At 33.7% G+C, this 23806-nt stretch overlaps 1 protein-coding gene across 2 annotated transcripts in view; it reads left to right on the top strand.

Annotated features, from left to right (window-relative positions):
• KLHL1 (kelch like family member 1) overlaps positions 1-23510 on the top strand; it is a 214403-nt gene extending 190893 nt beyond the window's left edge. For both annotated transcript variants that reach the window (XM_054056354.1, XM_054056355.1), the window contains exons 8-11: positions 1200-1362; positions 13836-14048; positions 19304-19475; positions 21114-23510. In XM_054056354.1, the coding sequence (XP_053912329.1) occupies positions 1200-1362; positions 13836-14048; positions 19304-19475; positions 21114-21173 (608 nt within the window). In that variant the 3' untranslated portion in view covers positions 21174-23510. The remainder of the gene's footprint in view (positions 1-1199; positions 1363-13835; positions 14049-19303; positions 19476-21113) is intronic.
• The last annotated feature ends 296 nt before the right edge of the window (positions 23511-23806 follow it).

The following is a 23806-nucleotide window of genomic DNA, read 5'->3' as shown; positions in this document are numbered from 1 at the left end:
AAAATCAACTAAGCTTTGAATGAATGACTTTTTTTTTAATAGAACAGAAGACAACACAGCTCTACTCAGAAAGCAAAAAATTTATGTTGTTTTAAGTGAGACATTTTCTTCAAGAAAAAAAAAATCTCTGAAACTTTAATAATCTATTGTTTTCTGACTTTCATGAGTTCAAGTCACGTGAAATGGAGTGGAAAGAAAAGATGTTGACTTAAGAATAGGATTGGATTTTGCCTGAGATTTTCAGAGTGATGCTCATTTGGATCATGAATTTATAGAATGGAATTACTGAGCTCGTGGTATTGTAACAGATGGTGCTTAGCTATAGCTTGTCTTCCAGAGCCTTCTAAGCTTAACTGAAGATACTGTGAGATAGAGAATTCATCAGTTGCTTTGAATAGGTGATCAAAACCTGTCACAGTTAAAAAAATATTTTTTATTTAAATCTTTCCTACATCAGCTTCCATGCCTTACATTTTGTTTTATTTTTCTTCACTAGAAAAGAATCTTCATGTATCACATTATTTTCCTGTGAAACTACCCATTCCCTTGTTTTTGTTTTTTTTTTTGTAAGGTAAATTGTTGAAGCAGCTTATGTTTCTTACTGTTAGATACTTTCTTGAGCCTTTGAATATTATTTTTTCATTCTCTGCTAGTCCACCAAGCTGCCTGCTAGGGAAAAATTGTCTATTTTCTCCTACATAATGAACAAAACCGCTGAAAACATCAAACTTCCCTTCTCTATGGAATCTAGGTAGAATCAATTCATTTCAGTGAAATCCCCCTTAGGTAGACAATAATTTGAGATCTGCCAGTTATCCAGTCCATCATTTATTTATGATGGTCTTTACTGATATTCTAAGGAGCTGTTCACGGTCACAGTGTTATGAGATACTAAGTTAAACAGTATACAGAGAACCAAGGCTATCACATTGTTGACAGATTAGTCTATGAAGCAAGCATTCTTTTCAAGGAACAAAATTAGGTTTGTTTTACAAGACTGACTTTTCATAAAGCCATGAGGAGTGGCATTAATTGTATTCCTGTTTATTAAACCTTAAGTTATCAAATCTCAAACTGATGTTTCCATTTTCACTTTGAATATCCAAGTTCATTTGTCAGCTATGTTTTAGAAAACTTTTTTTTCACTATTGATAGACAAAGCATGCTTTTATCTTCTCTCACTCTCTCCTCCATTTTAGGAGTTACAGTGCTTGAAGGGCCTATTTATGCAGTGGGAGGCCATGATGGTTGGAGTTATTTGAATACAGTTGAGAGGTGGGATCCTCAAAGTCAGCAGTGGACATTCGTGGCAAGTATGTCAATTGCCAGAAGCACTGTTGGAGTAGCAGCATTAAATGGCAAGTGAGTAGGGTATTCTTCTGCCGTTGAAAGATATTTCTCATAGGGATAAACAACTGTGACACACAGTAGCAAATAACTTCTAGCATATTGTAATAGAGTACGTCTTATAAAATAAATGTAGACACGGTTGTACATACCCTCCTATATCTCATGGCTCTTACATTTACTTGAAATAAATAATTAATATATTTTTTGTACATTTTTAATATTCATGTCAAATGTTTAAGACCTGAAATTGCTATAAACCAATTCAGATCGAATTTTAAGTTCACTTGTCTCACTTTTATGTGATGTATATGTCAGTTGTAGTTAACCAGCTGAGTTTATCCACCTAATATACTCATGTGCCTGGTGATAAGATTTGTTATGTGTGCATTTTGTACCTTCCTTCAGTCAAACATTGACCCATGGAACCTTCTTTGTCTGAAGGCAAATATACTCACACAGCAAGTAAACAGAAATTTGATTATAGTCAAAACACTACATTAAGCTTATAATTCTTAGTTACTCTTTTGTAACTTTCACTTTTTAAAATTTTAATGTGGCACTTATTAAAACTTATTTTATATTAACATGATCTGTATTACTTGTTGCTTAACACTTTTAAAATACTTATTTCTAGCTATGTGGCTAAAAAGAATATGGTGTTATCTGTAATGATTTAGAAGTCAGGGAAGAATTCCTCAGACCTAACTTCAGATATTTTTGTACAGACATTTACAACTAAGCCAATTGTCCTAAGCTTGCCTTACAGTCAATGGAAGAAATATGTACTGTTAGAATATTGTTTGTCTTCCTTATTTTAGCCATTTATGTCAGGACAGCACAAACTGTACTCTCTAAGTGCCCATTCCTCTCTAGTAGGTATATAGGAAACCTGAGAACGTGGTCTCAAATTCTGACTTATATTGTTTTGAATTTGAGTGGGGAAGATGAATCCTACTGTAGACAACTGAAAATAAATAAAGGGCAGTCAATAAAGAAGTCCTTGGGAATGGTGGGAGAAATGGAGTAAGGCAAATTTCTGGAATATTATTTTCCTCACACTGTATTGCTCTCAACAGAAGAAAGGATGAGAAAGAACTGTGGATGTGGGATGGAATGAGGGTAAATGCTGAGGATATTAGAAAAATGGTTAATAAATGTTAGGGTAAAAACTATTTAAAAAAAAAGGACTTATTAAAACTATTAACTTTCATGGTATACTCTGCTATTGCATAATTCAATATCTCACCAAATTTTGTCCACCCCACTTCTTCCAATTGCAATACATTCAGTTTTTATTATACAGTTGGAAAAACTCTCAGAAAGGTTTTAAATTAGGTTATGCTTATCACACCTAGGATACAAGCTTGAGATAAGTAAGCATAATTGATTTCTGGGATTGTCACACTCTTTCCACTGACTGTAAGAATCACTGAATATAAAAGTAAAACTAGAAGCTTGATTTAGCCCACAACAACTATGTTATGAGACCTGTAGGAGTTTGTGAACCTTTCTGTAGCAGCAGCAGGACTGACCCATAATCCCATCATTATGATAATACGCATTCTTTTTAAGTTGAATCTTGAATTAATTTAAACTACAGACATTAAACTGTTAACCAGTTTTATGCGTTTGTCATATTACAGTTGTGTCCTGTTTGCAGAATAACTCTGCATTAAATAGGCTTTATTAGATGCTTTCTTTTTTATTGGTATTGTATTATTTAATTATTGGTATAATCTACTCGGGTGATGTACTTCTCATCCATGACATTAGGAGTTAGTGTTATGTTGTGAAATCATCTGCAGACCACTGAAGCTTAATTGTCATTGCTTTCTCTTATGAAGTCACAGTGGCATTGAAGTGTTCCAAAGCAGATTAAATGTTCAAAGCTTCTTTAATAACCCTGTTACCTAAAGTAATCTTGTTTCAATAGCGTATGAGCCATGCAGCAAATTAGGAGAGACAAGAGCTAGACAAATAACCCTGTGAATGTAGGTTTGAAGTTATGAAATACTGCGTATGATTATGTATATATATTCCAGGTATGTTTCTTTTGCACATCTAAGTATGTATTTGTGTATTTCAGCTAATAAATGCTCAGTCAAATTTTGCATGAATTATATAAAACACTTTTAAATGAAAAGAGGTATTATCTGTGTCTCAGAAAGGTGGAATGGACACCACTGAGAAAAGAAAAACAGTAGTCACACTATAGAAAATAGCAAATACACTACTGATTTTTTTTTGATTTTTTTAATCTGAACAACCATCTTTAAAAAATATCCTATATGCCAAGAGCTGAAACAAAAACATATGCAAGGATCAAACATTTCAACTCTGGTGCTATTCTTAATACACTACTGCTCCACATAAGTAACAAATATTGCATTCCTCATCTGAGATTCTCACTTTAAAACAGGCAGAGTTATGGATTTTTTTTTTCTGTAAAATAAATTCTAGGGATATTATAAATTAATGTCTGAATGAAAAACAAGATGTTGGCTATAACATTCGACAAAGGAGAAACTATTTTAGTATGGAGGTTGTGAGGAGTTTTTTGTGGTTATTCCTTATGCTTCTTTTGTTTTGCACTATATTAAATAAGTAAATAAATAAAATGCAGCAAAGTTAGACTTTTTGAAGTGAGAGATAAACTATTCTATGTGTGTATCTATCTCCCACACCGCTTCAGGTACTTTACATAAAGGAATACTATGTGCTAGATCTCAAATGTGAGCTTCTTTAAGAGTTTTTCAAACTAGAGTCTCTTCTTTTGTGTTTCAATGCTGGAAGCTATTCCATTTGTGATCTATGCCTCTCTGGTCTTCTTCATTGGTTTTCCAGTTAAAGAAATTTTAAGCAGAAAAAAAGATAATGCTGAAACCAACAGTACACTTCTACAGTCTAAGTGAGAAGCACCAAGGAACCAATAGTATAAAACCCCCATATATTTACCTGAAAACTTTTAATATTGTCATTTACTGTTTCTAGATTATGTCTTAGTTTCTTCATTTTTAAAATCAAGAAAAAAAAATTAGTTGACAATCTCAGTCCAATAAGTAGTAAGCTACATAAAATGTAGTTGCCTACAAGACTACAGTCACTATTTATTAGCTTTGTATTAAATTCTCTAACATATGAAACATATACTACCTAAGCATACTGAGCATCTACATTTATTTTTCTGAAATAATTTACAAACTTTATACTAATAGGGAAAACAAAATTAAGTTTATACACCTTCCTCTGGAATATATACCTGAAAGAGTCTGTATCATACAGATTTATGTTGTTCCAAATAATTCTGTGACACAAGCATAACTGAGATTTTTCTGGATCTTCCAATTCTATGGCCATAAAAATTGGATTACAAAAAAAATCCCTGAATTTTTTCTCATATGTTGGAAATTATCAACTTTCTTTTAAAGTAACTGTAGATTTCATGTAAAAAAGACAGGCACGTTGGTTCTCTCTAACAGATATCAGTAAATCTGAGCCACAAAGGAAAAAGGTACTCAACTGTTAACACAAATTGCAGATTGACTTTAAATGGTAGAATGTCACAGAAGTACATGGAGTTAAGCATCAATTTTAATGACTTCTTGGAAAGCAGTGCATTAATATAACAACATCTTGTGGAACCAGGAAGAAGGGACTTCAGCCTTTTATTAATTGCCACATCCTCAAAGGTGTGCTTTTGTGATCTTGATATTTCTGTGTGCTGTCGTTGCTTATATCAAATATCGCACACTTACTAATCTACATTAGGGGGCAAAAAGCAATGAATTGTCTAGTCTTAACTTTTAAAAACAGAACTATTTTAATTATCCTTTCAAATCAAGTGCCTTTGAGAAAAAAAATTTGAGAAATTATTTATTACCCATCAGTATCTATGTGACTTGCATCTGATCCTTTCAACAAAGGAAATAGCAGTGTATTTTTTACCATTATCACTAGTATTAGTATTTCTATTAGAATTCTTTTTACAGTCTCTGTGTTTAGGCACTGTATAATGAGTGAAGGAGAAAAGGGACACTGTGAACTGGAAGTTACTTGTACATTATTATGGTGTGTTAGCCTTGGCCAACAGCGGTAATTTATTTATTATTACATTACATTTATTATTACATTACATTCATTATTACATTACTGTAATTTATTACTAATAAAAAAAGAATCTAGATAGTGAGAAACAAAGACAAATTTTAAAACCCACCTTTCTACCCTCCTTTACCAAGCTCAACTTGTGTATTTCATTCCTGATTCCTCTACCCTCATCCCTGAGTATTGCAGGGGAATGGAGGTTATGGTCAATCCACAACTGCTCCTATCTGCCACTCCTTCCTCCTCACATATTTACCTTGTTCCATCAAGGGATATCTATAGGCTGCTGCCCTTCATGAGTGGTCCTGCTGCTCCACTGTGGTGTCCTCCACAGGCTGCAGTATGAATGTCTGATTTTGCACCATGGAGCACCTTCTCCTCCTTCTCTGACATTACTGTCTCCTCTGTTGCTTCTCAGTGTCTTTTTTTCCGTCATCATTCTGTCTGTCTGGCATTTTTTACCCTTTCTCCGAGGCACCAACATGTTGGCTGAGGGGCTCGGCCGTGCCTTGTGGTAGGTCAGCTGGAGTCAACTGTGTCTGTCACGGGGAAGCCCTGACCCCTTCTCACAGACGCCCCTGCAGCCCCAACTGCCAGCACCTGGGCACTTACAGAAACTACAATTGCAATATTGATTTCTGTACACTTAATCATGAAATAATTATTATATACTGGGCATTTTTGTATTGAATTAAGAGACCAGGTTTTTCTATTAAATATTATCTAAATGGGGTTTGGAAAAGAAAGGATTTTTATAAAACAGTAAAGAAGCCATTTAAATGAGGCAAAGATGAAAGAAGAAGACTGAGGTTGTGTCCTTTAAAAAATAAATTATTATCAGTTGGTAAAGTTAGATTTTTTTGATTTTTTCTGTTGTTTGACTGTATCAGACAGAATTTAGGATAACTTCCACATTCTATTAATTCTACTTAAGGATTTGTAGAAATAGAACATACTAATTTGTTAAAAAAATATCCATAAGTATAAATCTAGTTACTGTTTTGTCTCTTCACACACAAGCAAATTAATTTGTTACATTTTCAATTTCATTTGTTAGGTGGAGAGGCTTTAATAATATCTAGCTCTATCTTAAGGTTTTTTTTACTATTTATTTATATTTAGTTACATTCATTCAGTTCCACCAGTTTTGTAATATTTGGATACATTTTGTAACATATTTCCACAAACTGGATTATTATCTTAGCAGTACTTTTCCAGGTCTTCTCTTTCTCAATTTGAATGGGAAGCACAGAGAGCTGGAAAATACAAACATTAGCATATGTGCAAGAGAATGTTTTGCTTTCAGGTCATTTAATGAGACAAAGCTGGAATTAAACTTTTGCTATTTAGAATACAGTTGTGCCTGTGACAAACAGCAGCTGTTTTAGTTTAATATGTCCCTTATGACTATTATGAATTATTACAAAGTGAATATCAGAAAAATTTAGCGTGCTGGGCAGTTTTTCAACTGGGGAGCAAAATTCAAACCAAATAAGTATATGCATGACAGAGATTCTTAAAATCATCTTGCAGTTAGTCACTCACAGGAAGACGTTTGCTATGTAGAGATCTCGGTGAGGCACAGGTAAATAATTCCATAAAGTCCTTAATATCAGTTCACTGTTTGGCACAAGAGAATTAGCAATGTATTACATTCATATAATCACCTACAAAACTTGATTGCATGACATTGCAGCCTTCTCCAGGAATTCTGCTTCTTTGTGTTTCATGCATCATATAATAAACTATATGTGGCATTTTCTTTCAGCAGAATCATTAAACCTTATTACTAATTCAATGCCCTGGTCTGATCTTTTGTACTTTTGCACACAAATTCATATTTCCTACGTGGGAGTCCCGTGCAGCTCAGTGAATGTGCAATTCAATTCAATTCAATTCAATATGCATCATATTGTCTCTTTTTCAAGCAAGATTTAACTTGGTATTTTACATCCAGACTGTAAAAGTCACTCCATCTAATTTCAACTTTTAAACATGACATATGTACTTACCTAGGCAGCAGGAAGAAGTGTGGATAACATCTAGAAAGATTCACAGCCAATTTTTCAATTTCGCAGCTTCCAGAATTAAGCACAGACTTTTAAAAAGTGTTCACCAGTCACTGTCTTATCTCTCATGGTCAAAACTGCAAACGATATTAATGTCCCAAATTCTGGGTTATTCTGATGGTCTGACTTTTCATGACCATCTTTAATGGGAAATGAAAGATGAGAATCCCAGCTTGCCTCAAAGAGTACCTAATGCCTATGTTCTTGGACCTGAAGGAAGCTCAGTATCTAATTTGATGATCAACTAAAAGTCTTTAATCAACAGCCTTGCAGCAGTTATCGAATATCTACTACACACGGCAGAACAGAAAACCATCTCCAGTATCAACTGATACTTCTGTTTTTTCTAGTTTGAAACTTGATTAACTTTTTAATAATTATTATTGGGGTAAAATGAAATGCCTTTCGACAATTTCAGCTGAATCTTTCATTATCGGTTGTATTCATTGAACTGGGAAGGATTTGTTCATTGTGAAGGTCACAGGCTAAATAATCTAAGACTTTTTTTCAAGTCATCCATATAATTGAAATGCACTGATAATTTTCATACTTCAGTAAAAACTAGGGAAATGGCTCAATATTATTAAATAAATGAAGTATTAATATTTTGTAAATGTGATTTTAAAGCTGAGGTAATACTTAAAAATTTCATGCCAAGCTAACAAGATAAGAAAGTATGACTGAAACCGTTATATTTCCTATCAAAGTAGGGTTTTTTTCATGGCTTTTTTTTTGCTTGAGGATTTATGTGCTCTTGTACATCAGTGATGATTCCATTATTATTTTACTAATCCATTTGAACTAGGAAAAATAGTATACTTGGCATACACAATTATAGTCATGTAAAGAGAGAAAATATGCTCCATACTGCGTGTTTTCTGCACACAGTATTCTCACTGACTACTAACAAATAGTCTTATATCAATATTTTTTGAATTACTCAGATACTTTGCCTGATACTGAAACATAGCAGTGCTTTTCCTCATCAGGAATATCACGCTTTCACATTTCTGTTTCCTGTAGAAGTGATTTCGGGTTCTTTTATGACAGTTTTGGCACAGCTCATGTTTTATAAATGTGCAGTTTATTAACTGCTGCTTTTGATCAACCTTTTTTTTCCATAAAGGCAAAAAGGTGTAAGTATTTTTCAATATTTTAGTCAAAATCATTAAATAAATGGATACTGAGACAGAACAGAAAGGAAAAGCTGTGTGGTCCAAAGTCATTAAAATCACAAAGATTAATGTCATAAATACATTAGCTCAATCTAGCACAAAGTAATTCTGTGAACTCAGTAACAATTTATTATTTAATGACAGGGTCATTGTATTTTTTAATAAATATGGGAGCAAATATAGACCCTTAATCTCATGTTGTAGTAAATAATTGATTTAAAAGATACAGTCAAGAACATTTTTTAACTGGTGGAACCAGCATTCAGTCATTGGTCTTGCAGAGGAAATATTGCCCATATAACTTTAGAATCAAATTTACTTGAAACAGGTTCTTTCTGTTAGGAAAATATGTTGTCTAATATAGGAAGCAGAAATTTACCATAATGATATTATCCATTGAAAAAGTACTTTTTCTCTTTGTATTTTCTATCAGCAGTTACTATTTCTTTAATTGCAGACACTTCTTGACTTATTCTTTCTTCACTTATGTTGTGATCAAACTGTCCCACTACTATATGACTGCAACAAATATATGAAATGCCATTCCAAATTGATGCACAGAAATTACTTTGTTAATGCTTTCCATTCAGGAAATTATTGTTTTTTCAACTTTTGCCAGTGAACTACTGTTCATTAGCATAACCAAGGCAGCATAGATAACTTTACTCTCCTGCAGTCTGATTACTACATCAGGTATGGAATGATTGAGCAATACAGAAGTCCATCGCTGATGAAAATTGTTATCTTCACTTCACTTATAGCAGGCAGATACCCTTTGTTGCAGAGTATTTCTCAGTTGCACTTTCAGGCACATTGAAAGGGCAGTAAAGGGTACAAAGCAGCCTAAGGAAAAGAGTAGATGTAGTCTTTGATATTCACAGTGAAAGACTTTTGAAAGGCAAAACCTCATTAAGAAATGCAGCAAAGGCATGATTCAACTGTTTTCACAAGCCACGCTACCTCACATCAAAGGCAATCTGGTCTTTTGAGGTTGGCTTGTCAAACTGAATTTTAAAATGGCTTTTCTGATTAGTTATCAAAGGTTTGTAATGGTAGCACTGAGATAAATGCTTTTGATCCAGCCAGTCATGATTTCTCCTAGTGTCTTCTACTTTGAAACCTCTAATGCATTTTCTAGCCATTTTATACATATATCTATGCATACATATATATTTTATATATAAACATATGCACACCCCCATCCCTGGAAACATCCAGAGTCAAGTTGGACTGGGCTCTGAGCAACCTGAACTAATTAAAAATGTCCCTGCTTATTTCAGGAGGGTTGGACTGATTGAGGATTAAAGGTCCATTGCAACAAAACCATTCTATGATTCTATGATATACATAGATACAAATGTTTAGGAATCTTTATCCATCTTATTGCAGAAAGAAATGACTAAACCCTGAAAAGACAAATTTCCAGCTCAGGGGGGACTGAGTATGGTCTAAATTAATATCTGTGCATGGTGTCTGAATAAGTTGAATTATAGACCATTGGGGAATAGAAATCTATAGTATTTCCGCAGGCAAAACTTTCACTGTGATCAGTGGAGATCAAAGGACTCACTACTGAATACTTTCTTTTCCTTGTCGATCTTCCCCTCTAAACAGTGATACTTACAATAGAAATCCCAACAGTTTTGATAGGATACACAGCAAAGTGCAGTTGAGTCAAGAGAGTATTTCCAACTCAAAAATTAGTGAAGACATGACTATTATGTGATCATGATTATGTTTATTTTGCAAGCTTGCTCTTTAATCATGGAATGTTGAAAAAGAAATATCTTACAATACTTCAAATACTCAAAAGCTATGAAGAGATATGACATCTACAAGAATTCTACATACACCAGGGATCTGGGAGAGTTGAAGTTGTGCGTAAAATAAGGTAGAATTAACAAGATAATACTGTAAATTAACAATGCGAAGTTAACAAACAAAGCAAAATTTGGGTTACTTGACTTTGCTAAACTCAGACTCATTGGATTATCTTTCATCTCTGAGTTCTGAACATACTTGCACATGAAAATGAAAGTCTACTTCCAGATATTTTCATAAAATCTTAATCTTGCAGAGTAGAGGTGGCACCTGGTAAAGGAAGCAGTAGAATTGACTATAGTTAAAAGGCATAAGAGTAGCCCTTAGCATTGGATGACTGATATCTGATCTCAGTACTGTCATCTTTTCAAGCTATTTTAAAAAGATTCATTATACTTTTTTTACCTTCAATGACTATGTCACCACAAATGACGAAGAGTAGGCACAGGGAAGGGTCCTGGACTAGGAGGGAGTTGGACTCAGGAACTGGATTCAGGAACACACAGATCTGGGATCAGTGGCAAAAAGACAGACAAGGTGCTCACTGGATGTTGACCATCGAAGAAGAGAGACTGATTCTCGTGATGCCTCAGTATTATATCAAATACAGTTTTGGATCACCCATCCTGTCCACTCCTCCCTGCAGGTGTGACCCTTTTTCACCTCTTTGACTTATGGCACACCACTAGCTCCAGGACAGCCTTGGTTTTTACAGGGATAAGTACAAGCAGTGGCCTTTCTACATACCAGTTCCCTGGGGTATCACTTCTAGAAACAAACACTGTTTGAAAAGCATACAGTTAACTTTCTGAAAATGAAGTTATTTAGACAAGACTTAACTGAAGTTAGAAAACTGATTCTACGTTAGCACAAACCAGAACAGTTACTTATGAACACCATTTGCTGTCTCTTTACCAGCAACTCAGGAATGCCTTTAGTTATATTTTACTAGCTGTCTTAATTGAAATAGAGGAACAAAAAAGGATGCTTCACTTTCAGTGTGAAAATATCAGCTTATAGATTTATTTTAGTTGAAAGACAATGCAATAATAGAGAACTTTTCATGCCAGAAGAAATGAACAAAGTGATGGGTATTTAGACTAGGGGAACATACGATTATTCATACTGAACTCTGCAAGATTATTGCTACTTTTTTTTTTTTTTTTCCATGTGAAGTGTTTAGATTTCCAAATATTTACTTAGAAATCTATTTGGAAGTCCCAGGCTTGTTAACCATGGTCTTAATTTTTAGGGATCAATTCACTTACCTACATGAAATTGTATACTTCTATTTGAATTGCTTGAGCATAGCCTACTTGACCTCCAGCAATCATATATGTTTCTCCTGTGTAGTCTTTGTCACATCTGCCAGCCTACAGGGAGTGTCACCTTACCCTAGATGTCACAAATAATGTTTGATCACTGTCTGTGGGCAGCTCAACAGAGTCCCATCTTTGAAACTAAAAATAACATCCTTACAGACACTTACATGTAAATGCTTATATTTACATTTATATTAATGTAAATTTATTTGCATCATGTTTAAATTTTGGTAGTGCTGTTTTGCAGTTCTCATTCTCTGCTGAAGAAAAAAAGTATGGTTGTTGTTGATGAACCAAATTGTTCTTTAAGCTCAGCTGACTGCCCTGATCGTAACAGCAGTTTAGACACTGTAGACTGCCACAGGTTAACATTTACACACAGGTGTCTTAATCTCAAACTGGATCCTATCTGCAGATGTCTGATAATCACATAGAAAGGTAAATGTCCTAGGGCTGCATCCACAGAAATAGTTGTGAAAAAGTGTATTTGATTTAACATCTCTCACAGAAGAGTGTGAATTCTCCTGGGTACTTTAGTCAGAGCACAATTATGTCTGTCAGGCAGTACCAGAGTGTTCCGTGGCTTCAGTGACATATTTAGTGGTAGTGCAGTATTTCCTTATTCATCAGCATCCATGCCAATGAAACGTTATGGTAAATGCACATTTAAGTAGCTCTGAATTCATGGAGTGCTGAGGACACTAAAAGCTTCCAAATGAGTAATTGCTTCACACAGACAGCTTTTGCATACTAAATTGCTTGTTGGTTGGACTGTAAAATAGCCTGTGTTTCTATTAGTTATTCTCCAGACATTGTAAAAAATGCAACAGACTGCAAAAGTATTTATATAAGAAATGAATGCAGCATGGCAACAGTGGGAAAGAGCAATTAGAAATGTTTCCTCCTGGGAACTATTATAAAGGGAGAAAGAAAACAAATTTCTTTCCTGCAGATAGTTACAAACACAACATATTTTTTGTTAAGCCACATTTTTTTTCGTTTTAAATTTAAACTAGTTTTACAAGTTTTCTATTACTTCCCTGCAGACCTCGATCCTCATAATATCTTCTGATGAAGAAAACCAACATACAGCACTGGGGGTCTAATCTTCTTTCTTACTGAGTAGACATGTTAATGTTAGTGTGGACAAGACTCTTCTTCAATATAACTGAGATCTCTGAAACTGAGATAGCACTTTTTAAAAATCCATGCTTAATACATAGTACAATATTCTTTTCTGCAATGCATTGCAGATTTGATCTCTGGTGTATTGTAAGTGTAAAATTCATTCTGGACATGAGCATCCTACTGATAGTTTTGTATGTGGAGTAGGCTGAATACTGGATCAATGACCAGCTACACTTTTCCATATGTTTTGTTCCTTAGCATACAGAGCTTATGTTTTGCAGTAGTTTTTTTGTTTTTTTTTTTTCATCAAGAAGGGAGAATGATAAGCTTGTGAATCTATTCAATATTAAAGAATTATGCAAGATGGAATGTCAAAATATGAGGCAACAATTGTCAGACTAATTCCCACTCTTTGATGCATGATAAATCACAGAGAGACTATAATAAATGGATTGTGTATTTCTTGTTTGTCTGGACTACCAATTATAAGTTATCAATTTTACCTCCACCTCACATATGATGAATAGGTAGGCAGCAACCCTGCTTACATGGATTATAAATCTATAGAGACAAACCTGCATGTCACTTACAGCACACTTGGCAGTATAGGCTGTAATAAAAGAATGAAAATTGCCAGAAAGGAAATATCTGCCTTTCTATTCAGAAGGGCAAAAGACTAAATAGTGTTTAAATTTGGTAATATTAAAATCATCTATGTTTGCTGACCATATGAAATTTGTATGATTTTGAGGGAATTCTTTTTCCATGTTTGGTGATATCAGACAGAAAAGAATGTTCCTTGCGTTTATTTCTATAGTTCTGAGCTCTTATTCTATTAATATTTTTGTTTCTATGAACTTTCTTAGGTTATATTCAGTTGGAGGTCGGGATGGAAGTTCGTGTTTGAGTTCAATGGAATATTATGATCCTCACACAAATAAATGGAATATGTGTGCTCCTATGTGCAAAAGAAGAGGAGGTGTAGGAGTGGCTACATGCGATGGTTTTCTTTATGCAGTTGGAGGACATGATGCTCCTGCTTCTAACCATTGTTCTCGATTGCTGGACTATGTAGAAAGGTATCCACTTATAGATACATTTTTTAAAAAGAAAATAATGTCCACTAGCGTCTTTCTCTTAGGTAAGTGATGATAGAATTAAACAGATGGTTTTAACCCAGGAAATATCAGAATACTCCATAGAGGTTTGTAGAAGACAATTACTTTGGAGATTATTTCACTTTTTTCACAGTACTACTAGATATTGTCATGGATGCGAGTCCACTCTTTTTTACATCTCGTCTAAGAAATCTTTGGTTTTAAAGGCACAATATTACACATTGCAGGGTCATAAACTAAATTTTGCAGAGATAAAATTAAGCCTTGAACTAATTATATAACACAAAGTCGTGTATTTTGTAATTCTAAAACATAGCTGAGCAAAGAAGAAACACTAAACTGCTTAAGTGATGGATATCTACATGACATTGCTTCCTTTAGCAACACTGCCTCCTCCTGACATGTTGATAGAATCACAGAATCGCTAGTTTGGAAAAGACCTTTGAGATCATCAAGCCCAAACGTGCCTGTCCACTACTAAATCATATCCCTAAGCACATCTACCCATCTTTTAAATACTCTCAGGGATGGTGACTCAAACACCTCCCTGGGCAGCCTGTTCCAGTGCTTGATAACCTTTTTGGTGAAGAAATTTTTCCTAATGTCTGATCTGAACCTCCCGTGGTGCAACTTGAGGCCATTCCTTCTCACCCAATTACCTCTCACTTGGGAGAAGAGGCCAACATCCACCTCTCCTCTCTACAACTTCCTTTCAGGTACTTGTAGACAATGATAAGATCTCCCCTCAGCCTCCTCTTCTCTAGGAGTAACAACCCCAATTCCCTCAGCTGCTTCTTAAAAGACTTGTTCTCTAACCCATTCACCAGCTGCGTTGCTCTTCTCTCGACACGCTCCAGAACCTCAATGTCCTTCTTGTAAGGAGAAGCCCAAAACTGAACACAGTATTGGGGGCACTGTCTCAGCAATGCTGAGTACAGAGGCAGAATCACTCCCCTGGTCCTGCTGGCCACGCTGTTTCTGATACAGGCCAAGATGCCATTGGCCTTCTTGGCCACCTGGGCACACTGCTGGCTTATATTCAGCTGGCTGTCAACCAACACCTCCAGGTCCTTCTCTGCCAGGCAGCTTTCTAACCACTCTTCCCCAAGCCTGTAGTGCTGCATGGGGTTGTTTTGCCCTAAGCCTTATGTATTGTATTTACAGTACTCTAAATTTCACTAGTGGTTGTTCTGGAAGTTCAAGAACAACTGCTAGGGCAGTAGGGTGTAGTTGAAGAGGTTATAGCATTCAATTTCATGGCACCCTTCAAATGTATCATGAAGGTTTGGTATTTTTTGTGTTTCTTCATACTTTAAAATATTATAAGGAAAATAACCTCTCCAAATATGTACAGTTTGCAAAGGATAAAGTAGACATGTTTGAGCAGTTGTTTTATCTTAAGATATAAGTAAAGATAGGCCCTGGGAGAGTTTTATCTATTTGTTTATTTCCAAAGGGGTGAAACTTTAATTAAATATCAGTAATTGCTTCTGCTGAATTTGGATTGACATTTACTAGTTATCCAATATGCAGTACAAAAATTTTAAGTGGAAACATACTCCTTATGTTATCCATATGATTTTTCTGTTTTAGACCCATTCCCATTTCTACTGTATCTAAGCAAAGATCGCAGATTGCCAAGTACTTCACTTCTCATCTCAAATAAATGGAAAGTTCATCAGAGAAATCCCATGATGCCTCTACCTATAGGGTCTGTCCTCATGGGCTTCTGTTTATGAGAAACATTAACCAGAATTTTCAATGAAATAAATTTATATTAAGACTTCTGGTGACAATATCAATAAGTATGAAATATTTCAAGGTACTTCTTATTAGTACTTGTAAGGGAGCTTTTCTTTTCCTTTGCAGCCTTTGAGAAGAAACGCCCTCTGGTAAGACAAACTGCATCCCACCACATTTGTATTACTCATGGGAGATTGTAACGATGAACTAAACCCCATAGCTTGGAGCTATTTTATGTACTAGTATCTGAATGACATTGTATGTTGTTTCTTGTATAGATATTTTTTGCACTGATAGTAAAAAATGTGGATAATGTACTCCATGGGCAGGTAGCTTCCATGCTAAAATTTGCGACTAAAAAATCATAACTTGTAAGGCTATTAGTTTGCATGGAATGGATGTGAATTAATAGATGGATGCCATGAAAACATGAAAAAACTCTCATGACCCTTCCAGGGATTGATAAGTTTATAAGGTGTCTGGGATGTGATTTAGTCTGTCTATTTTTACACTAAAAAATATTAAATCATCTTCCAAAAATGATAAAAAAAAATCTTTGTAGCTTAGGAAAGTAAAGACTACAGATGAGATCTGTTATACTTATTTTATATCTCTCTGAAAGTTTTACTTTCTGTAAATAGCTAAAGCATCTTTTTTAACTTTTTTTTTTTTTTTTTATTCAGGAGTGAGCCTCTGTTTCAATAATTTTGTTATTCAGATACAGTCTGATAGGATGTGCTCTATTCAAATACCAGTTTGCTCCTGGAAGACTGTCAAACCAAATGCAATGTTTTAAAATTTATTTTTGAGGTTATGTAAATCTAGTGAGAGCAGATCAGTATTTTTTAAATGTTATCACTAAAATTGTGTTCAGTAATAACTAAGACTTGCAGCTTGAACTCTTATAAGGTAAATGCAGTCATCAAGGATTTTCTACGAATTCAAGCATTCTAAAATAAAATAATAGTTATGTTTGCTTGCTCTTCCCAAGCTGAGAAGTGTAATATTGTATTTTTTTTTTTAAATGTAAAATAACTCATTCCTTTTTAAGAGTTATTAAACTTTGGATGATATTTTGGCATAGAGTATCTTTCTTTTCCAAATGTCACTCAGAACTTGACAGCTATTAAAAACATAAACAAGTGATCGGTAGTTTTTCTGCTTCATCTCACCTTGATTTCAAATTGATTTCTTTCCACATTCAGGGATTTTTATCACCACCCTTCTCACCCTAGGGCATACCAAGTTCTTATAAAGATGAAACGTACGGCTGTTTTTAGCAGAAGAAAGGATATGAGAAAACTCAGACATTTTTCTGGCAATTACAAAAACCCCAAGATCTTGTGCAGTTCTTCTTTTGTTGAAAGAACTGATTTGTAAAACTTCTGTTTAGATTTATGAACTGTATTTAGTTTCCCTGCTTTTGCACGTTCTTACCTTGGCCCTTGTACTTCAAGAATACTGTAGGAAGGAGTCTCAAAATTTATTGCCTTTAGGCAGGTGAAGATACAATGCATGCTTCTGCATTTCACAGGTTCAGAAAATCTCAGATAGAAGCATATAATGCTTTTGTTGAAAAGTCATTCAGCTAGAGGCATACAATGCTGTGGTTGAAAAAGTCAAACAGTCTTTGAAGTAAATCCATTCAAAATTATTTTTTGGAGGGCTTTTTATGTGTGCATTTCACTTCCACATGTTAAGACATTGCTTTAAAGTATTTTTCTCTGAAGTTGTAAAAGACATTTATAAGGTATCTAGGTATTTATCTCAAAATGTCTTTTAAAAAGATAGCAAAATGAAAAAATTTGAATAGACAATATTTTAATAATAAAGTGAACAACACAATCAATTTAATTGTATTATAGACTTAAAGAGTTAAATATGAAATTTTAACATTTTATTTTCTGAGGATTTCCGATAAAGCCAGAAGAATTCACAGCCGTTAGATGAGTAGTATTTTTTCCGAAAATGTGTTTAGGTGTCAAGAACAATTTAGTCACTGTTAAAGACAATTCTATTATTGTCCAATTTGAAGGTCTTATTTATGAAGTAAAAGGCAAAGCCCTCTAACATTATTGTAGGAGTATTTAGATTAAAATATTTTAAAAATTCTGTTTTTCAAATGCAATGTGAGACTCCAAACAGTATTCCTACTAGTTGCTTATTGAAAAAACAAATGACTGATGTAGTTACGGGTACTTTTATCATCAGTCTTTGTCGTAAAAGCTCAGACTTTTCCTTTTTGTAAAGCATGTGTATGTACAACTTTCCATCGGTTTAATACTTTCTCATTAAAAGAATTTAGACTAGAAGAAAACATGTCAGAAGAACTTGACTCCCTCCCAAAAGAATTAACTTATAGATAACAATGTCTCTTAAAGGTATTGGAGAAAGTGATTTGAAGTGTGATTTTATATAACAATACAGTAGTTAGATGACTTGAAAATAAACAGGATTTTTACCCGTTTTGTAAAGCAGTCCTTTTATAATTATTTTGGAAAAATTGTCATGCTGCAATCTGTGATCTTCCTTACACTTAAGCAGATGATCAAAGTCAGTCAAAAGATTTGTATCTTTAAACTGTTTATTTTCTCTACTGATTATCCAGCGATTCTACTACATAGCAGAGATGCTTAAGGACAGAAATGAATTCTATCATACAGTGATGTATTATTCGATTTCAGTAATATTTTTCATCTAAAAATGAAGTGTATAGTTTAACCTAATACCCTAGATATCCTTTGTACCAAACTGAGGTACACTATAAAAAGGTGATTAATTTCTGATTTACAGATATCTAAAATAGACACAATGTGATGGCTTCTTAAATTAACTGATTTTCACTTTGTTAATGAATATCTAAATAGATGGCCAAATGTTTAATTTTAAAGTGACTCTCATTATATTAGAGAATTTTTCCTTCAGTTTTAAGAATTTTATGGTGATTATGTCTTTAAAACAGTACTACTATTTTCGCTTAAGCAAATGTCAGAAGGAGACTCTAACACAGTTAAGCATATGTCCTGAATTCTTAGAGAAGTTTTCTGCCTGTGAACGTTTTTAGTGTAACTATAGAAATTTAAATATAGTGTAATAAAATTATAAAAAGAATATCTTACTATGTCAGAAGATACAACCTATTTAAAATATAGAGATAAAAATATGCATACAACAAAATATTGTTCTTGTATCCTTCTCAAATCTCTTTTTATGACATATTATCACACAAATACCTTAGTTTATTCCAAAAGGTTAGCTGAGCAAAAGTTCCTAACCAACATTTAGAGGTTTGAATTGGAAACACAACAGATGCGTATGTTTTCTATTTACTGTGAGGAAGAATATTTTTTAATAGGATGTGAAAGGGGTTTTTTTCCAGGAAAGAAAAAAAGAGGTTTATATTCCAGTGAAGATCAGCATGAATTAATGTTTATCTTCTCCCTGAAAATTCATTTTCCCTTCTTTTTCCTCAGGTACGATCCAAAAACTGATACATGGACAATGGTAGCTCCACTGAGTATGCCTCGAGATGCTGTTGGTGTCTGTCTCCTTGGTGATAAATTATATGCAGTAGGTGGCTATGATGGTCAAACGTACCTGAACACTATGGAAGCATATGATCCTCAAACTAATGAATGGACACAGGTAATCATAAAATCTTTATTTTTTTCTTCTGTGATATATTTGATAGTCACACATAAAAACATTACTTTTCTGAAAGAAAGTATAATATCTGAAGTTACTAAAGATGTAAAACTAGTCCTAATATCTTAGCAAGTATTACATCAGGAGTTTCTTCTGAAGACAAGAAAGAATTGTATCCTAAGGAATTTGAAAAAAGATACAATAAACAGTCATTAGAAATATTATCTTGCTACTTTACAATAATAGTTCTTATTCTGACCAGTTTCTATGGCACATTAATTTTTTCATCTTTCTTCATGCAGAAGAAAAGTCTTTAAAAATACCAGTATAGACATGAATCTTAATCGATAACCAGCAAGTCCTGAAGATCCTTCGTATGAAAATTTTGGGGGTTTTTTATATAGAGAGACAAGTTTTCATTTCATTCTTCAATTCCATTTTCTTCTGTTTGATGGATATTTTGAAATGCTGAAGTGTCTATGTGTTCCTAATGTTCCTAAGTGTCTATGTGTTCCTAACCGCATAAGAATTAATAATAAAAATAATAGTACAATGCAAGAAACTCAGGACTAGTGATTTGCTTATAGAAGGAATGTACTTTATCACGTCACAGTACTACTTGAAAAGCTTGGATTTGTAGCAAAGACTTAAAAAGAAACAAAGGATTATTTCAACTCTTTCTGTTACTAATTCTGTTTTAAGATTTCTGAAAAAGTAATTTGTTCCACCGGTGTAGATGTTTACATCTGAATTAGTCATCCTCATTTCCTGTCACAGTTAGTAAAGAACGTACTTCAAAAGCATGATCTTATCCTAAAATAAGCATTTAAAATAGACTAGGTGCATTATACTCAAAAATGCCTATTTCTTTTAGGATTGTAAAGGGGAACATCTGTTGTCAAGTTTAAATTTAGAAATACATGGTGTAAAAATAATGCGGATGTCATCTTTTTTATCTGTTATTAATTAATTCACAAGAGAATTTTTATGAGACTCTGTGGGAAATAAGAAATCCATTTAGAAAAATTCTTTACTCAATCCACCTGTCCACACAAAAATAAGTGAATAGTGATGTTTTGGACAGCTATTTAGGAAATGAGTAACATGTCTGCTCTGATATGTGCAGCAGAGTTACTTAAGAGTATATTATGATTGCAATTATTATTACATGTCATACAAGCTGTTTCTACTGTGTCAGTTTCAGCAAGAGTCTGATTGATAAAGTCATTAATCCTTCTCTTGTCTTGAATACTCTGTAAAGCTGTCAAACTTATTCTAAAGGACATTTGAACTTGTTTAGGAATACTGAGAGTATACAATTTTGGTATTGGTAGCCTTGATCTTGCCTCAGGTACTAAACCTACTGTATCTAGATTACAAAACCCCCTTACACATTAACAGTTCACAAAACAGATGACAGATTTAAAGTCTTCTTTATTTCTGTTCTCACATTTCAAGTGAAAGATGTCAGATGTGAGTAAAACTAAAACATTAGGATATCATGGGTCATATTTATTTCTGGCAGTTTGAACTCCCATTCATTCTGACCATTTTAGAATAATGTTGACCCAGCACTTTGGCAATCTCTTGCATTGATTGTTCCTGTACAATTAATTTGTATCTTTTTTTTTCCTGCAGATGGCTTCCCTAAATATCGGAAGAGCTGGTGCCTGTGTTGTAGTTGTCAAACAACCGTGACTTTGTCAGCAGTTCTTAGATTTTACTGACTGTGAAATGTTATTTTTCTATCAGGCAATGAGAATGATGACTTCATGAGAACAAGGATTTATACAGTGAAGACTTTTTGATCACAAACTTGAAGAAATTTGGAAGTGAGAAAAATTCCGTATTTATGACATATAATACTATTAAAACTGTTCACAGTCAGTGAACAAGAAAAAAAGTCAGGCATAAACAAGTGAACGTGGAGCAGTAACTTTAGGTACTGTTCTCATGAATACGTCCTGGAGAACTGTATAATCAAGGGGCAGCTCTACACCAGGAGCAGGATGGAATATGAGAACAGTTTTTGTGACCACAAGACTTTTAACTTCAGAAACATTAAAGTACATTTAATCACTTTTAAGCTGTGTTTTTTAAAAAAGAAAAGTAGAGAGAAATATAAATTTTTTCTGTCCAGGTCTTGTCCTCAAGTGGGTTATGGCCTTCTATTTAGAGAGGCAGTTTGTTTCTTACTGAAAGGAAGAGGTGGAAAAGTCTGGATATTCAAGTTTCATCATAATGACTGAGCTGCTGCTCTACAGTAGGAAGAAAAACAAAACTAGAAGTAAACCTCCAAGATGACTTTTATTTGTAACATCAGATTGTACCTCCTTGCCAATATTAATGCGTCTTATAAATGAATCTATTTGAAGGGAAGCCTGTGTGTTTAATCTAATTATACACAAAGCAATCCTTTGATTGCATGGGGGCTTTGTTGCAGATATGGGAGTCAAAAGAACAGTTTCCTAATTCTTTCTTAATCTTATATTCAATTTAAGCATGTGGGATCTGATCTCATTTTTTAATGCATCTTCTGCATGTTGCAAGCTCATGAAAATCTGAAAAATTAATACTGTTCCTTCAATGCATCATATATAGATGAACCATGACTAGAACAGTCTATAAAGCCTCTTCTAACATTTCAAGAGGGATAAAAACACTTGATTTCTTTCTGATGCTCGTACATACCAATTTTGCCTGATTAGAGCTGTCAGTTTATGACCTTCCACTTATGACTGAGTATAACTGCAAGTAAGGAATGCAGAATAAATGCAATTGGTATAAGGAAAATTAGATCATTTGATCAAATAAAGTTCATACGGTAAATATACTACAGTCATTGGTACTTCTCTTTAGGTTTTATCATTTCTGGCAGTAATGATACTTTGAGCTCTTGGCTTGGCAGTAGATTTGATGTTGATGCTTTCTATCTGCTCAGCTCAATTAGTTAGAATCTAAAGTCACTAATGGAATATGAAATTCTGTTATATTTCTGTTAGATAACAGAATATATGTTTTCCCCTTCTGTTACATAGGGAGGCATAGGCTCTGGGCACAGGACTACTAAGCATTTCTCTTCTTTGAAGCCTTGCTGATCCTTCAGGAAGCATTTCATGGTCCAGAAACAGAAATATCACAGTCCTTTGTCACTAGCAATATTAAGAAGAAATGATGGTTGTCATTAAGAGTTTTCCCAGTGGAAACCTCTGAAACCATTTGATATTACAAGATATGTACAGCCTACTTGGGACATTTGGTTTGAAAGTGTGTCTTTCTTTCTAACAGCATCAGAATGCAGCATCAGGAGAATTTTCTTTTCTCTTTTTCCTTTCATTGATTATTCCTCCAGTGAAGTTAAAGCAAAAAGAAAAGAAAAAATTTAAGAAAAAACATAATTATCTTTGAAGTGCTTGTAGAAGCAATACCTAAGAGACTAAAAAAAGTGGGTTCCCGAGAAGTAGGAATAAATTCATCAGTGTTATAACAGTAGCAGTGTTTTAATGTTTATTAATAAAATAATTAAAGAAATCACAGAGGAAATTACTTTTTTTGCAGGAGTTTGATTAGTTGTTAAAGTAAACAAAATCAAGAAAAATACTGTAACGCTATGTCTCCTTTTTTGAAATTAATTAGTCTTCCTGGTTTAATTCATCTCAAAATGCTAGATAGTTAAACTCCAAGAATACAATTTTCAAGACAATGTTAGAGGCTTTGTAAATATGGAATAATTCAAACTGAACTCAGTAGAAAAATTGATTGAACAAAACAGGTAAATCTTTTCCTATTCTTATGATTTTCTGCTTCTGATGATGCCAGTTTTAATTTGTTTTAATACAGTAGTGTTAAAAAATCAATCTTGCAAAAGAAAGACTAATCTTGTGATCCTCTGTTGTTCGTGGAACTGTTGATTATCTTGTAGATTTGGACTTTTCCTTGAAGTTATTTTTCACATTTTCACTTCTTATTATTGACTGTGAGGGGTGCTAGAAATGTAATCAGTATTACTAAGATATAAAAAGAAAAATTTCATTACTTAGTAGAGCTCTTTGCTATTGACATTTCATGGTCTAATGTTATTTAAAAGATGTGCATTGAAATCAAAACCACAAATAAGGTAATTAAACATCTGAAGGCAAGAATGTTGTTACTTTGGATTTAATTGTAATTGTTCAATGCGTATTTGTATATGTGTTCTTGTAATTCAAATACTAACATTGTTTAAAAGCAGATGTAAACTTTTAGAAAGCCTTTTACAGATGAAACAGACTTTTAATCATATTTAATCATATCTCTATATTTTTCAGATTGGTTTTTTATATTTAGAAGTC

The sequence above is a fragment of the Cuculus canorus genome, chromosome 1 (assembly GCF_017976375.1).
Source record: "Cuculus canorus isolate bCucCan1 chromosome 1, bCucCan1.pri, whole genome shotgun sequence".
Lineage (NCBI taxonomy): Eukaryota > Metazoa > Chordata > Aves > Cuculiformes > Cuculidae > Cuculus > Cuculus canorus.
The sequence above is the reverse complement of the archived record's forward strand: the minus strand, read 5'-3'. Positions and strand labels throughout refer to the sequence as shown.